The sequence below is a fragment of the Schistocerca americana genome, chromosome 1 (genome assembly GCF_021461395.2).
Source record: "Schistocerca americana isolate TAMUIC-IGC-003095 chromosome 1, iqSchAmer2.1, whole genome shotgun sequence".
Taxonomy (NCBI): domain Eukaryota; kingdom Metazoa; phylum Arthropoda; class Insecta; order Orthoptera; family Acrididae; genus Schistocerca; species Schistocerca americana.
In genome coordinates this window covers 435,583,884-435,609,114 of record NC_060119.1, presented here as the reverse complement: position 1 = coordinate 435,609,114, position 25,231 = coordinate 435,583,884, and the positions used below count along the sequence as shown (strand labels likewise).

The following is a 25,231-nucleotide window of genomic DNA, read 5'->3' as shown; positions in this document are numbered from 1 at the left end:
TTTGTGACTTCTGTGCCACACTCAAACCCTACCACCAGCTCTTACCAACTGAAATCGGGACTCATCTGACAAGGGTTCAACTAAAATGGTCATGAGCCTAGGAGAGGCACTGCAGGCAATGTCGAGTTGTTAGCAAAGGCACTTGCATTGGTTGTCTGCAGGTGTAATCCATTAACACCTAATGTCACCACAGTGTCCTAATGGATATGTTTGTCATACATCCCACATTTATTTTTGTGGTTATTTCATGCAGTGTTGCTTGTCTGTTAGCACTGACAACTCTACACAAACACTGCTGCTTTCAGCCGTTAAGTAAAGGCCATTGGCCACTGCATTGTCCATGGAGAGAGTTAATGCCTGAAATTTGGTATTCTTGGCATGCACTTGACATTGTGGGTCTTGGAATATTGAAATTCCTGCTGATATCCGAAATGGAATGTTCCACGCATGTAGCTGCAACTACTATTCCACGTTCAAATAACCGGCCGGGGTGGCTGAGCGGTTCTAGGCACTACAGTCTGGAACCGCGTGACCGCTACAGTTGCAAGTTCAAGTCCTGCCTCGGGCATGGATGTGTGTGATGTCCTTAGGTTAGTTAGGTTTAAGTAGTTCTAAGTTCTAGGGGACTGATGACCTCAGACGTTAAGTCCCACAGTGCTCAGAGCCATCTGAACCATTTTTAACCACATTCAAATCCTGTTGATACCCTTCATGTGGCCATCATCACATCAGGAACCATTTCACACGAGTCACCTAAGCACGAATGGCAGCTCTGTCAATGCACTGCCATTTTATACCTTGTGTATGTGGTACTACCACCATCTGTATATGTGCATTCGCCATCCCATGACTTTTGTCACCTCAGTATATGTACAAAAGGGCGTTACAGATGCCAAGCTTCACATATTTATTTTACGAAACTAACTTATTAATCAAGAATAAGAGGCTCCCTTTTCATATTATCTGATTATTATTTGTTTAAAATAGTTATTAACTGGGTAATTTGTATACAGCTTTGTCACAGCTGTGACCAATGCAGTAGCTCATTATCTCTTCCTGGCCTACAAATATTCTTTCTTAAATGACAAACATATTTGTCATTGTCATCTTGCATCGTAATACACATATTGCTACTATGTCCTAACATGCTTCTTGTAACTGAAATGTATGTGAGGTAAAGTTATAGGTTACGGTGGCCTTACTGACAGTCCCTGATCTCTGCCTGCCATACAAACTGATGCAAACATTCTGAATGCTAAACACATTTTTGGACACTTGAAAATGTATATGTTCATTTTTGAAGGTGTTCCTTCTTCATTCCCACAACTACCATTATCCTGGTGATTACAGTTATTTCAGATACTGTCATTTTTTTTAATTATAAAAAAGCGAAAGTTTCGTGTGGGTTCCCTGATTTTCATTATTAGTTTTTTTTTATCACAACTTTTTCCCCGCAGACGAACGTTTCATTGCAGAGCTTCTCTCCTGTTCCGCTGTGGTACTATGGCCTCGGCTCACCTGCAACATGGTGGCCAGCCCGGATGGCGCATACCGCCAGAGCAGCGCCTCGCGCACGGCTGCGCTGTCCCCCCAGCCGTACCGGCGTGCAACCTGTGGCAACACGCTGTCCTCCAGCAGCTGCCGCAGCTGCGCCTCCGACGCCTGCTGCACTCCGTCGTCCCACTCGTCTGCAACAACAATAATTTGTCAAAAACGAGAATGGTGATCTTTCTCCATGACGACCTGCTGAAGTTCTCAGTGGAGTTCTCCCACCAAACCCCAACTTATTGACAAATGCAGGGAGAATAACAGTGCGGGTAGAACAAGCCGCGCTTTCGTTATGCAGTGCTGGCTCTTCCACATTGCCTTTCTGCTTCAGGGCAGCATGACACTGACCACCTAATGGATACAGCATAGTGTGTTAACAGTAAGTTGCACAATGGGCTCCCTAGTTCTGAATCAGTAACAGTCAGAGGCCATTTGCCTTTTGGTTGCAGCCAAGGTTAGCTAGGTGACAGTACAGTGTGTGGAACCTATTATTCTGCTATTTCTTCACTCTGTTCCAGACAGCTTCCTCTGCTTCTCAGAAGTGCATGTAATTCAAATGGTTCAAATGGCTCTGAGCACTATGGGACTTAACATCTGAGGTCATCAGTCCTACTTAAACCTAACCTGCGGACATCACACACATCCATGCTCGAGGCAGGATTCGAACCTGCGACCGTAGATGTCACACAGTTCAAGACTGAAGCACCTAGAACCACTCAGCCACTCCGGCCAGTCATGTAATTGTCACCGTCAATACATAAAATGATTTCTGTTTCAGTTACGAACAACATTTAAGCAATCGACCTCTGCTTTTGCTCTGAAGCATAAAGAACAAGTTAATGTGTCTGCACTTTTGAAGGTGGAGCCGCTTCCCATCCGAGGCCTCACAGCCCTTCGCAGTCCATGTGGAGGTTCGAGTCCTCCCTCGGGCATGGGTGTGTATGTTTGTCCCTAGGATAATTTAGGTTAAGTAGTGTGTAAGCTTATGGACTGATGACCTTTGAAGTTAAGTCCCATAAGATTTCACACACATTTTTTTTGTCCATGTAGGCATCAGGCTTGTTTCCTCCACTCATTCCCCCCCCCCCCCCCACCCCCCATCACCCTCTTTCAACCTGCCAACTTACAGTTAACACACTGTTCATATAGGTATTGTGTTTTTACGAAATAGCAGTGACTGTGTTTTTTAGAAATATTATGCAATGTTCCTTTGAAGGCACAGCGGCGACTACAGCCATTAAGAAATACTGTAAATGTATTTACAGTTGTGGATATGAACCACATTAGGCTGTGTATAGGAATAATGATAATGAAAATTTGTGCCAGACTGGGACTCGAACCTGGATCTCCCACTTTACGTGAGCGGTCGCTGCTTTAACCACTTTAGCCATCTGAGCACGAATAATAGCTAGACCCAAACTTCCATGTGTCGTCTTCTGTGTGTTTCAACCTGAACTTGTACTTTAAATGTATTGCTGTCCAGGAGGATACATTTGTTGAGAGTCGAGCTAATAAATACAAAATAGCAGTGCCTGTATTACTCAGAAGTGCGATGCAATGTTTCTTCACACATGCATGCATGTTCGAAGTCAGGCCCTTGACTCTCAATAAATATGTCGTTCCTGGTACATACATAATGTACGAGAGCAAGCTGTGCCATGGACTTTGACATATGGAAGTTTGGGTCTGGTTGTGATTTGTGCTTGGACAGCCAAAGTGGTTATGTGGGAAATTCCATGTTAGAATCCTGGTACAGTACAAATTTTCATTAGCTTCATTCCAATACACAGCTGAAAGTGGCTCACATTCGCAACTGCGAATACATTTCCTGTGCTCTGTTTTTAGTTTGCCAGTGTTGCAGCAGCTACCAGTATACATTCGTGGTCGGAAGTTGATGGACTTTGGCTGATCCAGAAGTAGGTACCCCTCACTCAGGACATAATGAACAAATAGTAAACGTTTCTCAATCTCATACACCAACAGCGTTGACATCACGGACGTCCAAAAAGGGGGCAGGAGGGGAAGGGGAGGAAGTGGGAGCACTAGTTGTAGGGTGACGAACTCTCCCGTATATCTCAAGATTAGAAAAAAATTCTTTTTTATTTTCCTGGCTCCCTTATTGACAGCCTATTCTCCTGTACAATTCGTCACTATCACTGTTGTAGGTATTAATCCTGCTTATTACTGTCAGTGGTTCAAATTTCCTGACCAACAGATATCAAAAAGTTTTTGTGTAATAATTGGTTCTGTTGTCAACGTGTAGTTCTTTTTCTGTTCGTGCTTCAACGGAAAGAAGATGGCTTGGTTCAAGGGAATGCGAGGAGAAATAATGACATAGCCCACACGTTTAGAGGGGCATGAGAAGGGGCAGTGTTTACTTGCTTCTAGGTCAGTACTTGCAACCCCTAGAAGTGATCACCTCATACCGATCAGCAGCTGTCTCATAAATAACTTACAGAAGTAACAAGGACCCACAAAAGTGGATTATAGAAATTTTCATGTTAAACACACTCGTTACATTATTTATTTCTCTATCGGCTGACACAACAAACTTAATATGACAATCATGTTTAGAACACGTCAGTATAATACTGATTTCACTGATCTTTAGTCAGAAAGCTATCAAGGTATGCAGGTAAGTTAAAATAAACTGAAACTTCTAATATTTACAAAAGTAATACACTGTCAGAAAGAAACACAAATATGCACTTTCAGTTTAATGATCAAACACCTCATACCGATCAGCAGCTGTCTCATAAATAATTACTTGTCTATTACAATCAAGTGTTGCACAAAATGAAATTTAATCGACATTTTTACCTAAATTAGTCTAACAGTTTCTGTTAAGTAATTCATCTATGGAATGAAAGGAGTCAGTCACCAAATAATCTTTGGACTCTGTCTAAACTGTCTTTTGTCTAAAGCTAAACTTGTCTGCTGGAAACTTATTGAAAATACATGTTTCAGAATAATGGGCCCATTTTTGCACCAAGTTAAATGATTTTAAATATTTATGTAGACTGTTTTTATTCCAAATACTGATGTTGTGTGTTGAGCTTCATTAAAGAATAAGTATTTTGAGAAGCAGTAGTTAGTATATCCAATTCTTTGAACAGGTTTAGACATGCTGTTCTTGAAAGTATGTCACAGATACATCTTATTACACACTTTTGCCATCTAAAAACGTTCTCTCAGTTTGTGGAGTTAATACAAAATGTGATACCGCATGATTTAATACAGTAAAAGTAAGTAAACTGGGTGAGGATTTCTTACATGCTGATTGTCATCCTTTGCAAGAGAACGCAATGTAGTTGTGCAGCTGAAACTTATTGCGGCTAATTCTCCCTCAAACCTCCCTTACAATGATGATCAGACGTTGATCATCTCTCTTGGAACCATAATCAAATAGTGATCGCCCTAACGTATTTTCTCCTGCATCTGGGATGCTGACATTTTACTCACGTAGAGGTCTCTCGTGTTTCTGAGAATGACCTACATGACATAAGTTTGGATGTAGTGTATACCAGGCCTATATCCGCCCCGAGTTCACGCAAGGGCACTTCTCTCTCCCTTGCTTGTCAGAGGCCGGATGCGAGAAGAGCACGGCACCCGTTTGCTGGAGCCAGGAAGGCGGCGAAGACTGAGCGTGCAATCCATCACTAAAACTATTTATTAATGATTACTCAAAAATGCTACATTAATAATTTTATTTTACCCATAAAAATGGGGAACAGGTCAGTTTTATATGAGTAAGAGGCTTAGAACAACATTACCAGTCACAGTAACTCATAGTGAAACCCTTTTTCTGGTCGACTTGTCACAGAGGAGCCTAACTGATTTATCTTTAATTAGTATTGAAGACGATACTGATATTGAAAGTAGTGACTCCATAAATGATTTTGCAAAAAGCTATGGGACGGAAAGAAGATTTTATGTAAGTAGTTTTGTAATTTGTAAAACTGAGTGGCTAATTATATCACATAATGTTGCTTGTGTGATAATAAATGAAGATTTAAAAAATTGTGCTTTTGCGTAAACCCTATAACACAACGAATATCCCAATGAGTTTTTGAATGCTAATGCTGAACTAGCTAGCCATCCAAACTTGAAACAGCAGCTGGGAGACACCAAGTTAGTGCTCGCATCTTGGCGATGCAAGGGTTAGGGCCTTCTCTCCACTGCTCCTCAACTTTATTTTTAGTTTGTACGCTTACCTTTTCCTGGAATATGCTGCTGCACAATAGTGTGTCAGAATGAGTAGACGAGGGCCATCTTGGTTCGGTTTTAGGCTGGTAACAATCTGTTCTATAGACCAACTAGAGGTTGGTTCTCAGATTGAATACTGGACCGGAGTTTCACTTTATACAAACATCCCAAAAAATGTAGCTTTCAAAACACCTTTGTTCAGTATAGGAGCGTAGATTTTTATACGCAGATCCGTTTCAACAAAAATTCTTCTGTGATTGTGGCCACTTCGTTTGTGATAAAACTACTGAAGTTTTGTCATTTCAGTGTATGATTGGTTTACAATGAATCAATAAAACAAATGGACGTGTTAAGCAACCAATTTGTAACATTTCGTTCCTACATTATTTAAAAGTAGGTGGCCTATCAAAGTATATACACTCCTGGAAATTGAAATAAGAACACCGTGAATTCATTGTCCCAGGAAGGGGAAACTTTATTGACACATTCCTGGGGTCAGATACATCACATGATCACACGGACAGAACCACAGGCACATAGACACAGGCAACAGAGCATGCACAATGTCGGCACTAGTACAGCGTATATCCACCTTTCGTAGCAATGCAGGCTGCTATTCTCCCATGGAGACGATCGTAGAGATGCTGGATGTAGTCCTGTGGAACGGCTCGCCATGCCATTTCCACCTGGCGCCTCAGTTGGACCAGCGTTCGTGCTGGACGTGCAGACCGCGTGAGACGACGCTTCATCCAGTCCCAAACATGCTCAATGGGGGACAGATCCGGAGATCTTGCTGGCCAGGGTAGTTGACTTACACCTTCTAGAGCACGTTGGGTGGCACGGGATACATGCGGACGTGCATTGTCCTGTTGGAACAGCAAGTTCCCTTGCCGGTCTAGGAATGGTAGAACGATGGGTTCGATGACGGTTTGGATGTACCGTGCACTATTCAGTGTCCCCTCGACGATCACCAGTGGTGTACGGCCAGTGTAGGAGATCGCTCCCCGCACCATGATGCCGGGTGTTGGCCCTGTGTGCCTCGGTCGTATGCAGTCCTGATTGTGGCGCTCACCTGGACGGCGCCAAACACGCATACGACCACCATTGGGACCAAGGCAGAAGCAACTCTCATCGCTGAAGACGACACGTCTCCATTCGTCCCTCCATTCACGACTGTCGCGACACCACTGGAGGCGGGCTGCACGATGTTGGGGCGTGAGCGGAAGACGGCCTAACGGTGTGCGGGACCGTAGCCCAGCTTCATGGAGACGGTTGCGAATGGTCCTCGCCGATACCCCAGAAGCAACAGTGTCCCTAATTTGCTGGGAAGTGGCGGTGCGGTCCCCTACGGCACTGCGTAGGATCCTACGGTCTTGGCGTGCATCCGTGCGTCGCTGCGGTTCGGTCCCAGGTCGACGGGCACGTGCACCTTCCGCCGACCACTGGCGACAACATCGATGTACTGTGGAGACCTCACGCCCCACGTGTTGAGCAATTCGGCGGTACGTCCACCCGGCCTCCCGCATGCCCACCATACGCCCTCGCTCAAAGTCCGTCAACTGCACATACGGTTCACGTCCACGCTGTCGCGGCATGCTACCAGTGTTAAAGACTGCGATGGAGCTCCGTATGCCACGGCAAACTGGCTGACACTGACGGCGGCGGTGCACAAATGCTGCGCAGCTAGCGCCATTCGACGGCCAACACCGCGGTTCCTGGTGTGTCCGCTGTGCCGTGCGTGTGATCATTGCTTGTACAGCCCTCTCGCAGTGTCCGGAGCAAGTATGGTGGGTCTGACACACCGGTGTCAATGTGTTCTTTTTTCCATTTCCAGGAGTGTAATTTGAAGAGTAGCCGAGTGGTTGCTAGCATGGTAGCTGGGCGTGTTCGCTCAGGGGAGCAAGTCACCCCATATAATAATAATAAATAAATAATAAAAACTGAGTAAAGTTTAAAACGATGAACCTGAAGAGGTGTCAAGAGGTGTCATATGACATCCGCACACGCTTCAAGATGAAAAATAGCAAACAAACAGACAGAATGGGAAAAAACCACGTGTTTAGTGTCGCTGGGTTTAATGCAATTTTTTTAGGTAGGGAGATTTGGAACGGGGTCCACTAAGCCTTCTGAGTCCAAATGAGGAGCTGCTCGATTAAAGAAGTGGCGATATCATCAGGATTCACGTACTAGCAATAAAGGTTAGAGGGATTGGGGACATTCTGATCACATGCCTCAAGATCGTAGATTACTCCTCGTACTACCTTGCAGGCAACAGTCGGCCAGGCCTAAGGCCTGATCTTTGAGTGGTGTTTCATTAAATAATTCATATTTTGAAGAGGACTAACAAAAGTCAGACATAATGACGATTAAGTTTTGGTCACCCAAAACTGATTACAAGTACAGCAAAAGTGATGTGGCTCATGTATTTCTCACAAATTAGTGACGCATACCAAACAAATACTGCCCTTGCTTGTAGAGGGTATGGTTATCAAGAGAGCTGTTAGTTTTATGTATCTAGAAAGACTTTTTCGTAGAAAGAATGGGAGCGAAATAGCGGTTACTAACACAGTACTCTATATACCAGGTGGTTGTAATAAAAGCCCAGTGTGGGCTGTAATAATTGTATGGCAGCGAAACTTGCTAGATATTGTAATGCGTTAATGCGGAATGCTGAAAAAAATTAGTTCCACTTTTGGCCACCAGGTGCAAGTCTGATGCTGTGAATGCAATAAAGACGTATAGAAATATTTCCATACATAATGAATCAGGAATGTGGCGTAGACAGGAAAGGTCAAACAAGTGAGAATGGTGATTATATTATTAACCATCGCTTACACAATTTGTTCAGTATGAGCACCAGAGACATGACGAGATGCTGTACAGTGTCAGATCTACACCTTGTGGCCAAAATTGGAACTAATTTTTTTCCAATGTAAGTTGGTTCGGCATTAATGCATTAGCATATTTACCACGCTTTGATGCCATATGATTATTGCAGCCCACACTGCACCTGTGAGTAGCTGCACTTTACTTTTAACCACCTGGTAGCTTTTCGCACATCCTGACGAAAAGATCACTCTCTTCAAACTTTAAAATTCTCCTGTACCTTTCAGACGTTTGGCCAGTGCTGCTATGCAGTGTAGATAATGATGAAGAGAAAACTACATCGGGCCTCTCACAAACACTGACAGTAATCGAACACCGTGGCCAAACGCTAGGAAACTGATGTTCCAACATTTCCATGTCTATGAGGTGTGTTGCTTAAAATATCTCTCTTATGCGATTGTATTTTAGTATAACGGGCGATGAAAAAATATCTGCGTGAGGGCATTACTGCAGTGTATATGCATCATAGAATGACATGATGCCTGTATATGAGTCCCGACATTTAGGCAAGGAATTAATGTGTCGTTTGTGTCATTCCAACGGGCGTACTGTAAATAATTCGGAAACGTGAACTACGACGTCATTACCAAACGCGTCCAAACAGGACCAACGTGCTGTTATTCTGTTTTTGACTGCCACAGGACAGGCACCAGAAGACATCCGTCGGAGAACGAAGAATGTTAATTGAGCAGTATATCTGTCGAAAAACACCGTTGTGAAATGGTATGCTAAGCTCCTTTCTGGTCGCGATTCGATACAAGATGCAGGTCGATTTGGGAGGCAGTCTCATCTATTACCTGGTGTTCCCATCACTGGGGGACGGCACTCCGGGATTCTGGAGAAATTAGAGCATGCAATCAGGGCGAAACGTACGGGAAATCTGCGACAAGAAGGGTGCTGCGGCTTCACGACAACACTCGTTCCCGAATCACAAATGTCGCAACGCAGAAATTACGCCAACTCAAGAGCGAGATACACGAACACTCGCCCTAAAGTTCTGATCTCTCCACATGTGATTATCAAGCGTTCGGTGCCTTAAAAAAGACCTTGAAGGGTCGACGATACCTGACGGACGAGGATGTGCAGCAGGTAGCCATGGACTTCCTCACGCAGCAGGGCATGGTGTCTTGTCAAACCGGTATGTTCAACTTCTTGCGTCCTTGGGATGATCACGTCGATGGTCTCGGTGATTTTGCCTTATTGGCACATCGATTCTAGTCCGTAGGCCTTTGAAGGGAAACTTTTTGATCAGCCTTTATAAAATTTCATTCATCTTCATTACCAAATATATTACACAAAAACACCACAAATAATATTCATAATTTACCAGAAGGGGCTCAGTCCCAACAGACAGATCATGTCCAGAGGGTCTGCATATTCAGCTTATCGCCATCCTTCAGGCTCTGAAATACGCTGAGTCATTGGCATGAGTGACATGTGAGCATCATACTGACAGATAGCACAGATGCTTCACAGAATGAATAATGACAAGATGGACTCCCACAACAACATGACAAGAAGAATAGGCAGGGGTCCTACCATAAGGACTACACCATGAGAAGAACGTAGGATTGTTCGACTGGCTCTGTTGAAATCGAACGGAGGGTACAAGCAAATTGTCCTCACAAACCTTCGAGAACAGATTATAGTAAGCTGCTTTGAGCTCTCGATTTGCCAAGTGTCGTATATGGCTGACACTATACCAAAGACAAAGAGACTTGCGTGGTGTAGAGATAGAGTCAACTGAGACATTGAGTGGTATTCTGTGGTGTTCAACTATGAATTTCACTTCTGTTTTTGGCCGTCAGATCAACGTCAATGTGACTGTAGACGACTTGGTGAAATGTCACACGAATCAGCGATTCTCGAGACCCATAACTCTCCAACTCCTGGAAGCATGATGTGGGGGACTATTGGATATGACAGTAGGACTGATTTGGTAGGTGCTGAAGGGAGGCAGAATGATCGCCGGTACGTGGCAAGAATGGCAAACACTGTTGTCCTACTCACGATGAGCAGATTATTAAAAGATATATTCCAGCAGAGTAACGAGTATCTCACAGTGCATTTCACACCACAGACACGTTAAGGAACGTACAGATCCCTGACAGGCTTGCCTGATCCCCTCATCTGTCGCCTCTGCAGCCTTTTGGGATGCATCGGGAACACACGTACTTCTACTCCAGACTCCAGCGAGCGCTCTTCACGAACTGTCACTGCATAGGCTTCAGGCATGGCAAAGGTTCCTCAAGATGTCATTTGGAGACAACCTACTTCTATGCAACAACGAAACTAACAGTGTACTCATATCTATGAGCGAGTCACACCTCGTACAGATGTTGATGAGGAAAGTAAGTTCGTCCACAAAGTTTGATAAACATCGGTTTGATGCTTCATGGTGTGACACAGTATATTTCCGTTAGTGTAACTAGGACAACTGTTCGAGGAAGCATGTCGGCGATCCACCTGTGGCCATGTACGCCAGCAGCAGAGGTGAGGTTTAGTTGCGCTGCGGCGTCTTACCGCGGTGGAGCACGTCCCACAGTATTTAATATAAAGGGATTCCGTACATTGACTGTTTGTGACGGGCAACCAAAGACATGTGCAATATGCAGCCAAGACGGCTACATGTGTGTGCATTGTACCCGCATATCCTTTAATTTTTCTTTACTATCCACTGAGGACAGTAATGCCATCGCCGAATCTTACTGATATCCTTTCACCTTGAAATTTAATTCCACACTTGAACCCTTCTTTCATTTCCGTCATTGCTTCTTCGATGCATAGATTGAACGGTAGTGGCGAAAGACTACTTCCCTGTCTTACACCCTTTTTAATCCGAGCACTTTGTTCTTGGTCTTCCACTCTTATTGTCCCCTTTTGGCTCTTGACGTATTGCACTTTACCCGTCCTTCCCTTTGGCTTACCGTTATTTTTTTCAGAATTTCGAAACTATTGCACCATTTTACTTTGTCGAAAACTTTTTCCAGGTCGACAAATCCTACGAATGTTTGTTGATTTTTCTTGAATCCTACTTCCATTACCAACCGCAACGACAGAGTTACTTCTCTGGTGCCTTTACCTTTCCTAAAGCCAAACTGGTCGTCATCTAACAGATCCTCAATCATCTTTTCCATTCTTCGGTATTTTATTCTTGTCAGTAACTTGGAAGCTTGAGCTGAAAAGCTGATGGTGCCATAAATCTCGCACTTGTTGGCTCTTATAATCTTGGGAATTGTGTGGATGATGTTTTTCCATAAATTCCGATGGTATGTCGTCGGACTCATGCATTCTACATACCAACGTGAATAGTCGTTTTGTCGCCACTTCCCCCAATGATTTTAAAAAGTCTGATGGAGTGTTATCTATCCCTGCAGCCTTATTCGATCTCAAGTCTTCCAAAACTATTAAATTCTGATTCTAATACTGGGTCCCCTACCTCTTCTAAATCGACTCCTGTTTCTTCTTCTGTCACGTCTATCACGTCGTCAGACAAGTCTCCCCTCATAGAGGCCTTCAGTGTACTCTTTCCACCTATGCCCTCTCTCCTCTACATTTAACAGTGGAATTCCTATTGCACTTTTAATGTTACCGGCCTTGCTCTTAATTTCACCAAAGGCTGTTTTGACTTTTCTATATGCTGAGTCAGTCCTTCCGATAATAATCTCTTTTTAGAATTCTTCACATATTTTTATGCAGCCATTTCGCCATTGTTTCCCTGCACTTTCTATCGCTTTCATTCCTATGTTACTGGTATTTTTCCATTCCTGAATTTCCGTGAACATTTTTGTACTTTCTTCGTTTTTCAATCAAGTGAAGTATTTTTTCTGTTACCCATGGTTTCTTCGCAGTTGCGTTCTTTGGACCTACGTTTTTCTTTACAAGGTCAGTGGTTACTCTTTCTAGAGATGTCAATTCCTCTTCAACTTAACTGCCTACTGAGATATTCCTTATCGCAGTATATATAGCCTCAGTGAACTTCAAGCGTATCATTGCATTCCTTTGTACTTCCGTATCCCATTTCTTTGCCCACTGATCCTTTCTGACTAATCTCTAAAACTTCAGCCTACTCTTCATCACTGTGATCTGAGTCTGTATCTGCTCCTGGGTACATCTTACAATCCAGTATCTGATTTCAGATTCTCTGCCTGACCATGTTGTAATCAACTGAAATCTTCCCGTACCTCCCGGCCATTTCCAAATATACCACCTTCTCTTGTGATTCTTGAACAGAGTATTCGCTATTCCTAGCTGAAATTTGTTACAGAACTCAGCCTTTCTCCTACTTCATTTCTACTACCATGCCCATATTCTCCCGTAAATCTTTCTTCTACTCCTTCCGCTACAACCACATTCCAATCCCTCATGACTATTAGATCTTCATCTTCATGTACATACTTTATTACCCGTTCAATATCCTCATATACTTTATCTTTTCATCTTCGTCTTGCTACATCGGCATGTATACCTGAACTAGCTCTGTTGGTGATGGTTCGCTGTCGATTCTGAGGAGAACTGAACTGAACTGTTCACAGTAACTCTGCCCAGCCTTCTTATTCATAACGAATCTTACTCCCGTTATACTGTTTCCCGCTGCTATTGATATTCCTGCACTTGTCTGAACAGAAATCCTTGTCTTCCTTCCATTTCACTTCAATGACCACCAGTATATCTAGACTCAATCTTATCATTTTCTTTTTCAGGTCCTTTAGTTTCGCTACCACGTTCAAAATTCCATCATTTTTCGTCCCGACTGGTAGAACGATATCCATTCGTTGGTTATTCATTCTTTTTCTCGTAGTTACCACCCATTTGGCAGTCTCCTCGCGGAGATCCGAAGGGGCACTACTGAGGAATCTTTTGCCCGTGGAGAGATCATCATGACATGTTTTCAATTGCAGGCCACATGTTCTGTGGATACACATTATGTGTCGTTAATATAGTGGCTTCCAGTGCCTTCTGCATTCTCATTTCGTTGATCATTGCTGATTCTGCTTACTTTAGGGGTAGCTTCCCACATCAAGGGCAAAAGTGCCCTGAACATCTGCCCACTCCTGCGCTTTGTTTGAAAAGGCCGTTGGCATAATATGGGTGATTTCTTATGCCGAAAGTCTTCATCTGCCGTTGCTGATTATTATTCAGAATTTAAGCGATGGAACGGTTGGAACCTGGGAACGAGGACGTTTTGATTACTAATAAAATACGCTACCGCCGACCCCCCTCTCCCCCCACAAAAAAATACGTAACCTCTACCATACTTCCAGGTACATCTTCAATGGATTTACGAAAGGCGCAATAGAAACAGTGAAATGTTCAACTCCAACTGATCCCTTCACAGTTATGCCAGTCCTCGGAAGTAACTAGGCCAAAGAGGGACGAGGACACAACACATGAGAAAGACAAATTCTCTACAAAGATATCAGTGAACGATAACCTCAAGGGGCCAATGAATAATCAAATTTACATCACACTAAATTTTCCCACCATGCATCCCAGCGACGTTAAACCCGTTCCAAAAGAGCGCTTTCAGCCCAGAATGACCCTTCTGCCCGGAACGTGAAAGGAAAGACATTAAATCTAAACTGAAAATGCCAACAAAAATTCAGCTGTTGATTTAAATATGCCAGTTGATACTGATTCCAGGGCGGAGGAAAATGGCGTCAACCGAACTATCTAATGACGTAATTATCTGTCTCAAACTCTGTACCGGAACTACAAAATGATTCCAAAATACCTTAGTTTGAGGGTAATACATAACGGATGTCCCTGATGAATAATACCACTGGATACCCGCGCGTTAGCACGCTTTTTACTGGATTATGGGAGGAGCATCTGCCTGGATCGAGTCTGACGGCATATGAACGAATAGAGGCGGCGTGCCGGACAGCCTGGATGTTGTTTGTAGACACTTTCCCCCATCTGACTAGCTGAATACCGGGCTGTTACCCACGTGCCACCTCAGCTACAGTATCGAACACATCTCACACTTACGCATTACATAACTCTACATGCAGACAGATGGGGTCTCAAATACTGTCCCAGGGGCAAAGGGATAGTGCAAGGAAGAGCATCCAGCTACCCTCTATCACTAACACTGCCAAATACAGATTAACAAGCCGACCTCATGAAGACACAAGACAAGGCCATGAAAAAGTAGAAAGAAAGAGATCTCTAATGATTACTCGAAGTGAAACTTGTGACAGCTGAAAACTGTGCGGTGGAAATTTGTGGTAACTTCCTGTGGGACCAAACTGCTGAGGGCATCGGTCCCTAGGCTTTCACACTAGTTAATCTAACTTACACTAAGGACAACGAACACACCCTTGCCCGAGGGAGGACTCGAACTTCAGACGTGGGGAGCTGTGCGAACCGTAACAAGGTCAAATAGACCGCGTGGCTACCCCGCGCTGTTTGTGTGGTGGGCTGGTACTCCAAACTGGGACCTTTTCCATCTGCGGGCAACTGCTCTGCCGGCTGAGCTATCTAAGCACAGCTCACGACCCGTCCTCACAGCTTTACTTCCACCACTATCTCATTTCCTACCGTCCAAACTTCACAGAAGTTCTCCTGCAACCTTACAGGACTAGCACTCCTGGGAGAAAGGATACTGCGCAAACATAGCTTAGCCACAGCCTTGGGGATGTTTCCAGAATGACTTTTCGCTCTGCATCGGAGTGTAGACTGATTCGAAAGGTCTATGTAGATTAAAACTGTGTGCCGGACGGGCCTCAGTCATACCATTTCTCGACCTGGAAAAAGCGTTCAGCGGTGTAAAATGATTCAAGATGTTCGAAATTCTGTTAAAATTAAGAGTAAGTTGTAAGGAAAAGCGGATAATATGCAAGACATACGACAACCAAAATGAAAGACTAACAACGAAGTGCTCAGATTAGGTAGGGTGTAAGACTGAGGTGTAGTGTTTCACACTGATAGTTGAACATGTACACCGAAGAAGCAATGACAGAAATAAAAGGAAGGTCCGGTTGTAGTTTTAAAAATTCAGGAGGATCGTATGTATCCAACAAGATTAGCTTGTGAGATTTCTGTCCCAATGAGGACACACTGTGGACTGACATTAGACCGAAGAAAGTAGTGAGGAGTAGTAGAAATGAGATTAATGATAAACTGAAGTAGACAAAGTTACGGAATTATATTACATTGGAAGCAAAATAACACAAGACGGACGAAGGAGGGATGGCAAGAAAAACAGGGTATGAAAGGTGGGCATTCCTGACAAAATGAAGTCTAATATCATAGTGTCAAACATTGGTCTTAATTTGCAGAAGAAATTTCTGAGAATGTACCGTTACAACATAGCAGTGCGTAGAGTGAATCATGGATTGTAGGATAACCGCGGACGAAAAGAATCGAAGCGTTATCCTCGTGCAGTATATTTACGACAAAAGTAAATAATTAATTCTTCCATTTTTCGGCAGTTATTGGGTTGCTTCCCTATAATATACAAGTAACATTTCCTTGTTTTGAAGGATTCTAAGGAGCCCATCTGAAAACGACCCTTTATCAAGACTTTTGAGCACGATATATAGGAAAACAGAAGCATGATGACCTAAACCCTTTCACTGGAGTTACTGGCACCTGACTAGTATGGTGAAACTCGTTGAAATGGGGGTGCCATAGGGTCTAGATTCTTGTAGTTTCATAACACAATCTCATCAAAAAAATGCGGCTATCGATTAATGAACATTAGTGTGGAGTGTGTCGAGCCCCTGGCTGTATGACAGCTTGAACTCTACCGAGGGCCGGCCGGGGTGGCCGAGCGGTTCTAGGCGCTACAGTCTGGAACCGTGCGACCGCTACGGTCGCAGGTTTGAATCCTGCCTCGGGCATGGATGGGTGTGATGTCCTTGGGTTAGTTAGGTTTAAGTAGTTCTGGGGACTCATGACCTCAGAAGTTAAGTCCCATAGTGCTCAGAGCCATTTGAACCTCTACCGAGGACACTTTTAAGGAGGAGTCTAAATGCCTACGAAGGAAAGGCAGCCCAAGGTTCCGCAAGAGCCGAAACCAGAGAAGGTAGTGACGTTGGACGCTGGAGTCTGGAGCGAAATCACGTTCTACTCATCCCAAAGGTGTTCTGCCGAATTCATGTCCGGACTTCGGGCACGCCAATCAATTTCAGGAATGTTATTGTGTACAAAAAATTTCCTCACAGATGCTGCTTTATGACATGGTTCATTGTCACACTGATGAAACCAATTGTCGTCTCCGAGCTGTTACTGTACAGTATGGGGTACACAGTTTTGTGAGATGTGTTCCTATCCTTCCGCCTTTAGCGTTTTGTTAAACCCAGTGAGGGGCCCATACCCTAACAACGAACACACTCGTATCGTAACACCACCTTCTCTGTACTTTACTGCTGACACTACACAGTACACATGATGGTAGGTAACGTTCTGCAGGCGTTCTCCAAACCCAAAAGTCTTCCATCGGATTGCCATACGGTGTAATGTGCTTCATCACTCAGAATCACTCATTTCTAGCCATCCATGGTCCAAGGGCGTCGCTGAACCCCCGCATAGCAGTACTATAGAACTGTGTAGGATTGTACCTCACTCTTAATTCCTGCGCACAGTCATTGTGCTAGCTGGCCTGATGGTAGCACTTTTGAACTCACGATTTTTTTACAAGCACGCTCTGCAATGCTCGACAGTCCTCGCCCATCAGCATATGATATCTGCCCGGTCTTGGTTTAGCTCTGGCTGTTCCTTCACGTTTCCACCTCACAGTCACTTGACCAGTGGTTGTAATGACCCAGATGGATTCGATATCCAGGTAACATCCAATGATTAGCACACTTTCGAAATCACTGATCTCTCCTGACCGACGTTGTCTTATTACATCTTCTCTACTGACAATACACTACGCCTTGCCTCCTTTTATACTGGCGGACCTGTCTCTCGTGAGAGTTAGTGGTCAACTCTGCATTACACAGGGTGTCCGGATGATTTTGATCAATTAGTGAATGTTATTTTTTTCATTTCTTGTCCTATGTTAAATCGTGTTCGTCACTGACAAAATTAATTAATGAATAACTTTTAATATTAAGTTCACTGTAACTAACGAATGGATAGAATAATAACTAAAAACAATACAAATTTAGAATGTCTTTACTTTTTTTCAACACAGACAAGCACTGTCACGCCGATATTCTCATAGTCTCACAGCCATATAGATGTTCAGTGAGTTGGTTGTTTTTTCCGTGTCGAACTATCTTTCCACAAACGCGTCACAAACTTTATGGCATGATATCTCTGCATGGTCGTAACTGCACCACTACATGGACTACGCCTGTCAGTATAGACTAACCACTTTGCGTCCAAGTGTCCACACTTTAACACCTGACCTACTGCCGAGGGGAAAATAAGTATTAATGGCTTGCTCTAGCCACGTGTATTTGGAGGTAACTATGGATACAGTTTTTCTTAAAGCAGTCGCATTGTGTGTGTGTTTGGTTCAGATTCAGATGGATAAATGGGAACTGGGTTGTCATACAGTTATTCGTTTTGAATCATCTAATGTCAGTGGTAACTCATCTGAAATTGGCGTAGTTTGATAAAGGGGCTGCACCTTTACTTTCAGCAGTAAGGAAAGATACTTAAGGGTGACTATCCTCATTTCGAAGATGATCCATGTGAAGGATGTCGTAAAACTGCAACTATAGACGAAAACGTCGGAAGAGATCACGTTACAGTATTGTATGGTTATCGATCGAAGCTGCTTGAGACAGTTAATAATACATAAGAAGAAAGAAAATTGCTAACTTTACACGTAGTTGACTAGAATAAATCTTTGTGCAAGATGGGTTTCGGGCATTTAATATTCTGAGCAGAAATGCTGTTCCTATGAGCAACAGTTGTGTCTCTGAGCCACCACTGTAACCCTGAAACGGCATTTTGCAGCACTATCAACTCTGAAGACACTGCCACTTGTGTCCAACATTTTCAAGAAGTTCTAATGGTGACTTTGTGGCATTACACTGAACTTTACATAGTGACTACATACTGTTCCCACTGAAAGCGTGAAAAAGGATGCGGCATTATGGGTCGAACATAAAATCTTCCATTCTCTTTGAACCACTTGCCTGTTCTAATGAGAGAGTATGCGTTTCCTATACTCTATCTTCCCTCATGTTCATCCAGCCGTACAGGGTCTGCTGCTTTCACGATTTGGCAGTTGTGTTTAACTTTGTGTCCAGATGCCTTTCCTGCCGCCAGAGCCGTCGGTTAACCTCTTGAACGCTACCTCACTGTACACATGGTAAACTTTTTCCTGTGTGTGCAGGGGATACCATCTTAATATAGCTCTGTCCTTGCGAGTGAGGAAGTTTGTATGCTCTGGATCCGGAGGCCAATGCCGGCTGTACCTTAGATGCCAGAATGGTCACCTTAGCCAGAAAGGGCAAAGGGGAGGAGCCTGACTAAGTAAGTCCCACAACGGACTATTGGTCTCTTTTTCTTTTTCTAAGCCTGTTCTTCCCTTGTCTCTCTACCTGTCATCTCCAGTTACAAGTAATGGGTTGGGAGGACAATTAGGTATAGGGAAGCTCGCCTCCCTAAAGGGAGTAAACCCTTAAAAGAAAATCAGGCAAGCTGTGAGGCTGAAAAGTGGCAGCCCGATTATCTAACTATACTTACAAAGCCCTTTTAAGGTGACCGGGTGAATTGTCCCAATTACTACTAGTACCCAAAACAACCTTGGATCAAGGTCAGTCATATTGATGGAAGAAGGCAAGGAAGACTGAGCAATCGATGGGTAACATAACTGGCAAAACAAAAAAAGGGCTTAATGCTTGAGGTGCAGATGATGACGATGAGAAGACTGTAATTTAACTGTGTATCATATTTTCTGACATGGGGACTGGATATCAACTTAGCATTTGTCTTCATGAACATGGAAAACCATATAAAAACCACACTCAAGCTGGCCAGCATACCAGAACAACCATCAGTAGAGGACGAAACTTAGTGCTGGCATAGTCTGCACTGTTGCCAAATTTATCGAAGGTGGTGGCTCTTCTTGGGTGGTCCCCCACTTCCTCTCCCTGGGGTGTAGATGTGGCAATGTCACAATTAAATTGATATGAAAGTTAATTATATTGATATGCAAATAAATTAAACTGATATGCAAATTAATTAAATTCAAAATGGCAGGAAGTTAAAAATGGTGTGAATTTCAAAAAATGTTGATAAATTAAAAAATGGCGGGATTTTCAAATTTGGAGCCCTAGTTCACAATACCACCACCAGAGGGTAATGTCAGACTCCCCCCTCTCCTCTCCCCGACTCCCCCACCTGTGAACTGGCAGGAAAAAGACTCAGTCTGAGTTGAGCTGCTGGAGAGGAAGATAGCGTCTTTATTTATTTATTTACTTATTTTGATGGGAAACATGTTCTTGGTGGGAAACAGTAATTCTGTGTTGAAGAGGAAGGCAGGGTTTTTAATTAATTTATTTATTCATAGCTCAATTGGGCTACCTTCAGTAACCTAAATTTGAGGAATGTGTGTTCGCCTCAATGTGCAGGGACCAACTGATCTAGTTCACACTACATCCGCCATAGGGCACAGTTATCCTCCCCCACCCCTCCCTCACCCTATTATGTCACCCATCTTCCACCGCCATCCCTCCCCTGGCAATGGTAGGAAACTGTCAGTCTCTGTCCAGCTGCCAGGGAGGGTGGTTAGGTTAGTGTACTTTATATACAGGGTGTCCATGAAGTTCCTTTACAACTTCAAAATTTTATTACAACGTCAGTTATTGAAATATTTTAACAAATTGTCTTTTATTGTAATCACTGTTTACTAAAGTTTTTATATATACTAAAATTTTGTGTTTCAGATACTCTGCTGATGGAAGGAACTGAACCTCTATAAAATGGCAACTCCTCAAGAGAAGGCAAAATGTGTGTTCTTGTTTATTGAGACAAAATCGGATGTTCAGACTCAACAAAACTTGAGAACGAAGTATGGAAGAGACCCACCATCGTGCCCTTCAATCCGTGCATGGCACAAAAAATGTATGGAGACAGGGACAGTGATGGATAAAGGGAGGAGTGGACGACCAAGGACATACGAGGGAAACATCGATCGCGTTTTTAACGTCTTCACTCGTTCACCTACGAAGTCCATCCGTACTGCTGCCAAACAGTTGCAACTGCCACGTTCAGTTGTGCATAAGGTCCTCCAGAAGAACTTACGGTTGTACGCTTACAAAGTGCAACTGTTACAGACACTTGAGCTAAATGACAAGCCAAAATGGACAGAGTTTGCACTGAACATGCTGGAACGCCTTTCGGAGGATGAAGCATTACTCAAGCGAGTTTATTTCACTGACGAGGTAACTTTTCACGTTTCTGGGACATTAAACAGACACAATGAGAGAATCTGGGGATCTGACACCCCCATGTGACTAGGGAGCTTAAGTGAGATAGTCCAAAAGTGAATGTGTGGTGTGGAATCATGTGCAACCGAATAATTGGCCCATTTTTCTTCAACGAGTCAACAATTACGGCAGATGTTTACCTCGACCTTCTGACCGAATATGTAGCACCACAATTGAAGGGCTTATTTCAATAGTGGTACAAGTCCATTACCTCCACTTTTTTGTCTATAAAGCTTCTGAAATTAATGAGCCAAACAAACAGAAAGAAAGATTCATCTCTAGCAAGAAGCCATATGCTTGAATATTTCTGGTATATCAATTGCAGATTTTTCAGCGCTCATTTAACTTGAGGACTCTGTATCTCAATATGAACAAAAATGGACATGTACAACTATTGAAATAAGCCCTTAAATTAATTGACTTACAACCAACTATAATTTTCCAGCAAGATGGAGCACCACCACATTGAGGACTGAATGTTCGTCGGTTCCTCAATGGAACATTTCCGGGCAGATGGACTGGGAGGGATGAGCCAATTCCTTCGCCACCTCGTTGGTCAGATATCACTCCCTTGGATTTTTTAAAATGGGGGTTTGTAAAAGATTGCGTGTATCAAACACAGATACGGAACATTGCTGACTTGAAGCAAAGGATTTGTAATGCCATCGCCACCACTGATGACGCTATGTTACAGACAACATGGCAAGAAATCGAGTACCGTCTTGATGTGCTTCGTGCAACTAAAGGCGCCCATATAGAGGTATATTAAACACTGTCAAAAAAAACTTTTACAAACATTGATCACAATAAAAGAAATGTTGTTAAAATATTTCAACAATTGCCGTTGTAATAAAATTTTGAAGTTGTAAAGGGACTTTATGGTCACCCTGTACTTTTGGTAGGAAACTGAAGTAAAGATGGCTACTAATTACACATCTATAAGCACAGTGCTATACAACAAGTGCCTAAAATCGCAATATGGCTAAAAATTGACGATGTGCTGCTGGAAAAAATTCACAATACCACTTGAAACTAGTAGCTGATGGACTCAACGTAAATAGGAGGTCTACAAAGGACGCTCCCTTCACCAACAAGTCGAAATAAGTCTCTCTGCTTCAAAAATGTTCAAATGTTTGTGAAATGTTATGGGACTTAACTGCTAAGGTCATCAGTCCCTAAGCTTACACACTACTTAACCTAAATTATCCTAAGGACAAACACAGACACCCATGCCCGAGGGAGGACTCGAACCTCCGCCGGGACCAGCCGCACAGTCCATGACTGCAGCGCCCTAGACCGCTCGGCTAATCCCGCGCGGCTCTCTGCTTCAGTTGTGAATTGACAGAAAAAAATACTTGGTCTAACATGATAAATGAACCAACCCCTAAATTGGTACAGGCATAGAAATTATAGAGAAACCAGAACTGCAGCAATGTTAAAAAATCGGACTACTCATACCTGCTACTGTGGTGTTCAGTACCTTTCTGAAACGCTGAGTTGGCTTAGTTTATATTTGATGCTGGAGTCAAGGATGGCAAAGCACCTATTTTTTATTTTTCTCACTTTTTGAAACATAATTTTACAGTGGGAAACCCACACTGGTGTCTAAGCACAGATAGGAAAACATATATGTGAAAATCAGAAACTGACGATATCACGTGTGAGTGGTGTCATCCTGCTGGAAAGAAGTTCATAACACTACCCGAAACTAGTAGCAGACATACTCAAAATAAATAGTACCTCTACATGGGACGATCTCTTCACCTACAAGTCGCAATAAATTTCTCTGCTCTACTTGTGGATTGGTGGGAGAAAGGCTGGAGTGGAAGGTAGTATTTTTATTTTTGGCGCGAAGTGTGTTCAACTGACGAGATGTTGGTGTTGGGCAGAGAGGAGTTTAGTAAGTGTATTATGTGTAAGCATACAGCTGATGATTGTGTCTATAGCCTCCTACACGAGGATTGAAAGGAGCTGATAATGAACGAGAGTAGGAGGAATATTTTTCAGCAAAAAACGGTGATGCAGCAGTATGGACTGAACACGCATTTCACAACTCATAGAGACTATTGCCTATGCTGGCGCTGCTCGCGTTTCTGAAATGGCCGGCCAGTGCACAGTGCAGGAGACGACTTCGCACGTCCACAGCCATCCCTTTTTACTGACCACGTGTGTGTCGCACAGTTTAATGTCGGAGTTCGCTACAGACGCCTGCCGCTGCTTTGCTGTATGCCCTACTCGACAAACACCCTGCAGCCCTGGTGCTCGAAATTCAAATAAACGGTGCTCTCTTTATTTCTCGACATCTTCGTCCTATTCCACTGCGCCCGAGAGGTGATACTCGTTGTAACTTGCACGCTGACACCGTAAGAAGGGATAGGGCAGCAAACTACCACCGTAGTGTAGGAAGGCCAACACACGCTACCACAGCTGAGGGGAAATGCTTCGCTGTTCTAATTACACATCGAAATTGTCGTGAAAAAAAACAGCACTTTTAAAAAACAGGTCATAATGCAAGACACCCACTGGGAATTGAAAAAATCATTGCAATAACGCAGCTACCGCCCAAACCGACCCAAAAAGATCGCGTCAGGAGAGAGTGGCGCCAGCTGCACGTGTGTTCACGTCGATGCTCTGTCACGGACTAACCAGCTTAGAACCGTGTTACCTCCCGTCTTACACCCTTCATCCCTCCTCCTCCTTACCATAGGTAGGGGTACAGACATGTTCAATGGTACACAAAGAGATCCATCTACGGGCTGTGATACACTGTTTCCCGTGTGCAGAAATCAGTCACAGATGGACAAAGCACTCAAGAACAGGACGCTGCCTACAAGCAGCTAAACGTATTTCTTGGAAAGACTGCCCCCCCCCCCCCCCCCTGGAAATTCTTGGCTGTGGGACACAGATGAAGAACTGATGAGATACATACAGATCTTTATAGTAGTTGTCTCACAGTGCGTCTATCCGCTTGCGCTCTGCCTCCTCCCACCACTTGCCCCCCCTCCATCCCTCGGCCGCCAACGACAGGTGGAAAGCAGTGTCTGCCGCTGCATTCGGTTATAGCTTGTTATCTCTCGCGTTATTTTCATATAAACCGTGTGACGGCTCTCTGGTAGAGGTTTCAGACGCTCGACTGTACCGAATAACAGCTTCTTGTACGCGTCTGTGCGTTTTTGTGTACTGTGCAAGGATGAGGTATTCCGCTCGCCTCACAGAATGCCGCCTTTAGGACCATCCACCTAAGTAAAATGCTTGTTGACACCGCTCTAGGTACAACCGTGGGTGGGTGAAACCTGCCCTGGAAAGAATATACTCACACAACCACTGAGAGATGTTGGTGTTGAAAGATCGGCATTCCTTCTGTACACACAGTGGATGATGAAGGAATTTTACACAGCTCACTTGCTCCTTGTGGAGTAACACACTGCGTGTCTGTCTAAAGTGTTGCCATTCTTTTAACAGCTCAACTGCTGTAATGCCAGCTCATTTACACTCCTGGAAATGGAAAAAAGAACACATTGACATCGGTGTGTCAGACCCACCATACTTGCTCCGGACACTGTGAGAGGGCTGTACAAGCAATGATCACACGCACGGCACAGCGGACACACCAGGAACCGCGGTGTTGGCCGTCGAATGGCGCTAGCTGCGCAGCATTTGTGCTCCGCCGCCGTCAGTGTCAGCCAGTTTGCCGTGGCATACGGAGCTCCATCGCAGTCTTTAACACTGGTAGCATGCCGCGACAGCGTGGACGTGAACCGTATGTGCAGTTGACGGACTTTGAGCGAGGGCGTATAGTGGGCATGCGGGAGGCCGGGTGCACGTACCGCCGAATTGCTCAACACGTGGGGCGTGAGGTCTCCACAGTACATCGATGTTGTCGCCAGTGGTCGGCGGAAGGTGCACGTGCCCGTCGACCTGGGACCGGACCGCAGCGACGCACGGATGCACGCCAAGACTGTAGGATCCTACGCAGTGCCGTAGGGGACCGCACCGCCACTTCCCAGCAAATTAGGGACACTGTTGCTCCTGGGGTATCGGCGAGGACCATTCGCAACGGTCTCCATGAAGCTGGGCTACGTTCCCGCACACCGTTAGGCCGTCTTCCGCTCACGCCCCAACATCGTGCAGCCCGCCTCCAGTGGTGTCGCGACAGGCGTGAATGGAGGGACGAATGGAGACGTGTCGTCTTC

General features: G+C 44.1%; 1 protein-coding gene across 1 annotated transcript in view; it reads right to left on the bottom strand.

Annotated features, from left to right (window-relative positions):
* LOC124623368 (carboxylesterase 4A-like) overlaps positions 1–25,231 on the bottom strand; it is a 363,176-nt gene that overhangs the window by 61,918 nt on the left and 276,027 nt on the right. Inside the window, exon 9 of the mRNA XM_047149031.1 lies at positions 1,519–1,688. Within this exon, the coding sequence (XP_047004987.1) occupies positions 1,519–1,688 (170 nt within the window). The remainder of the gene's footprint in view (positions 1–1,518; positions 1,689–25,231) is intronic.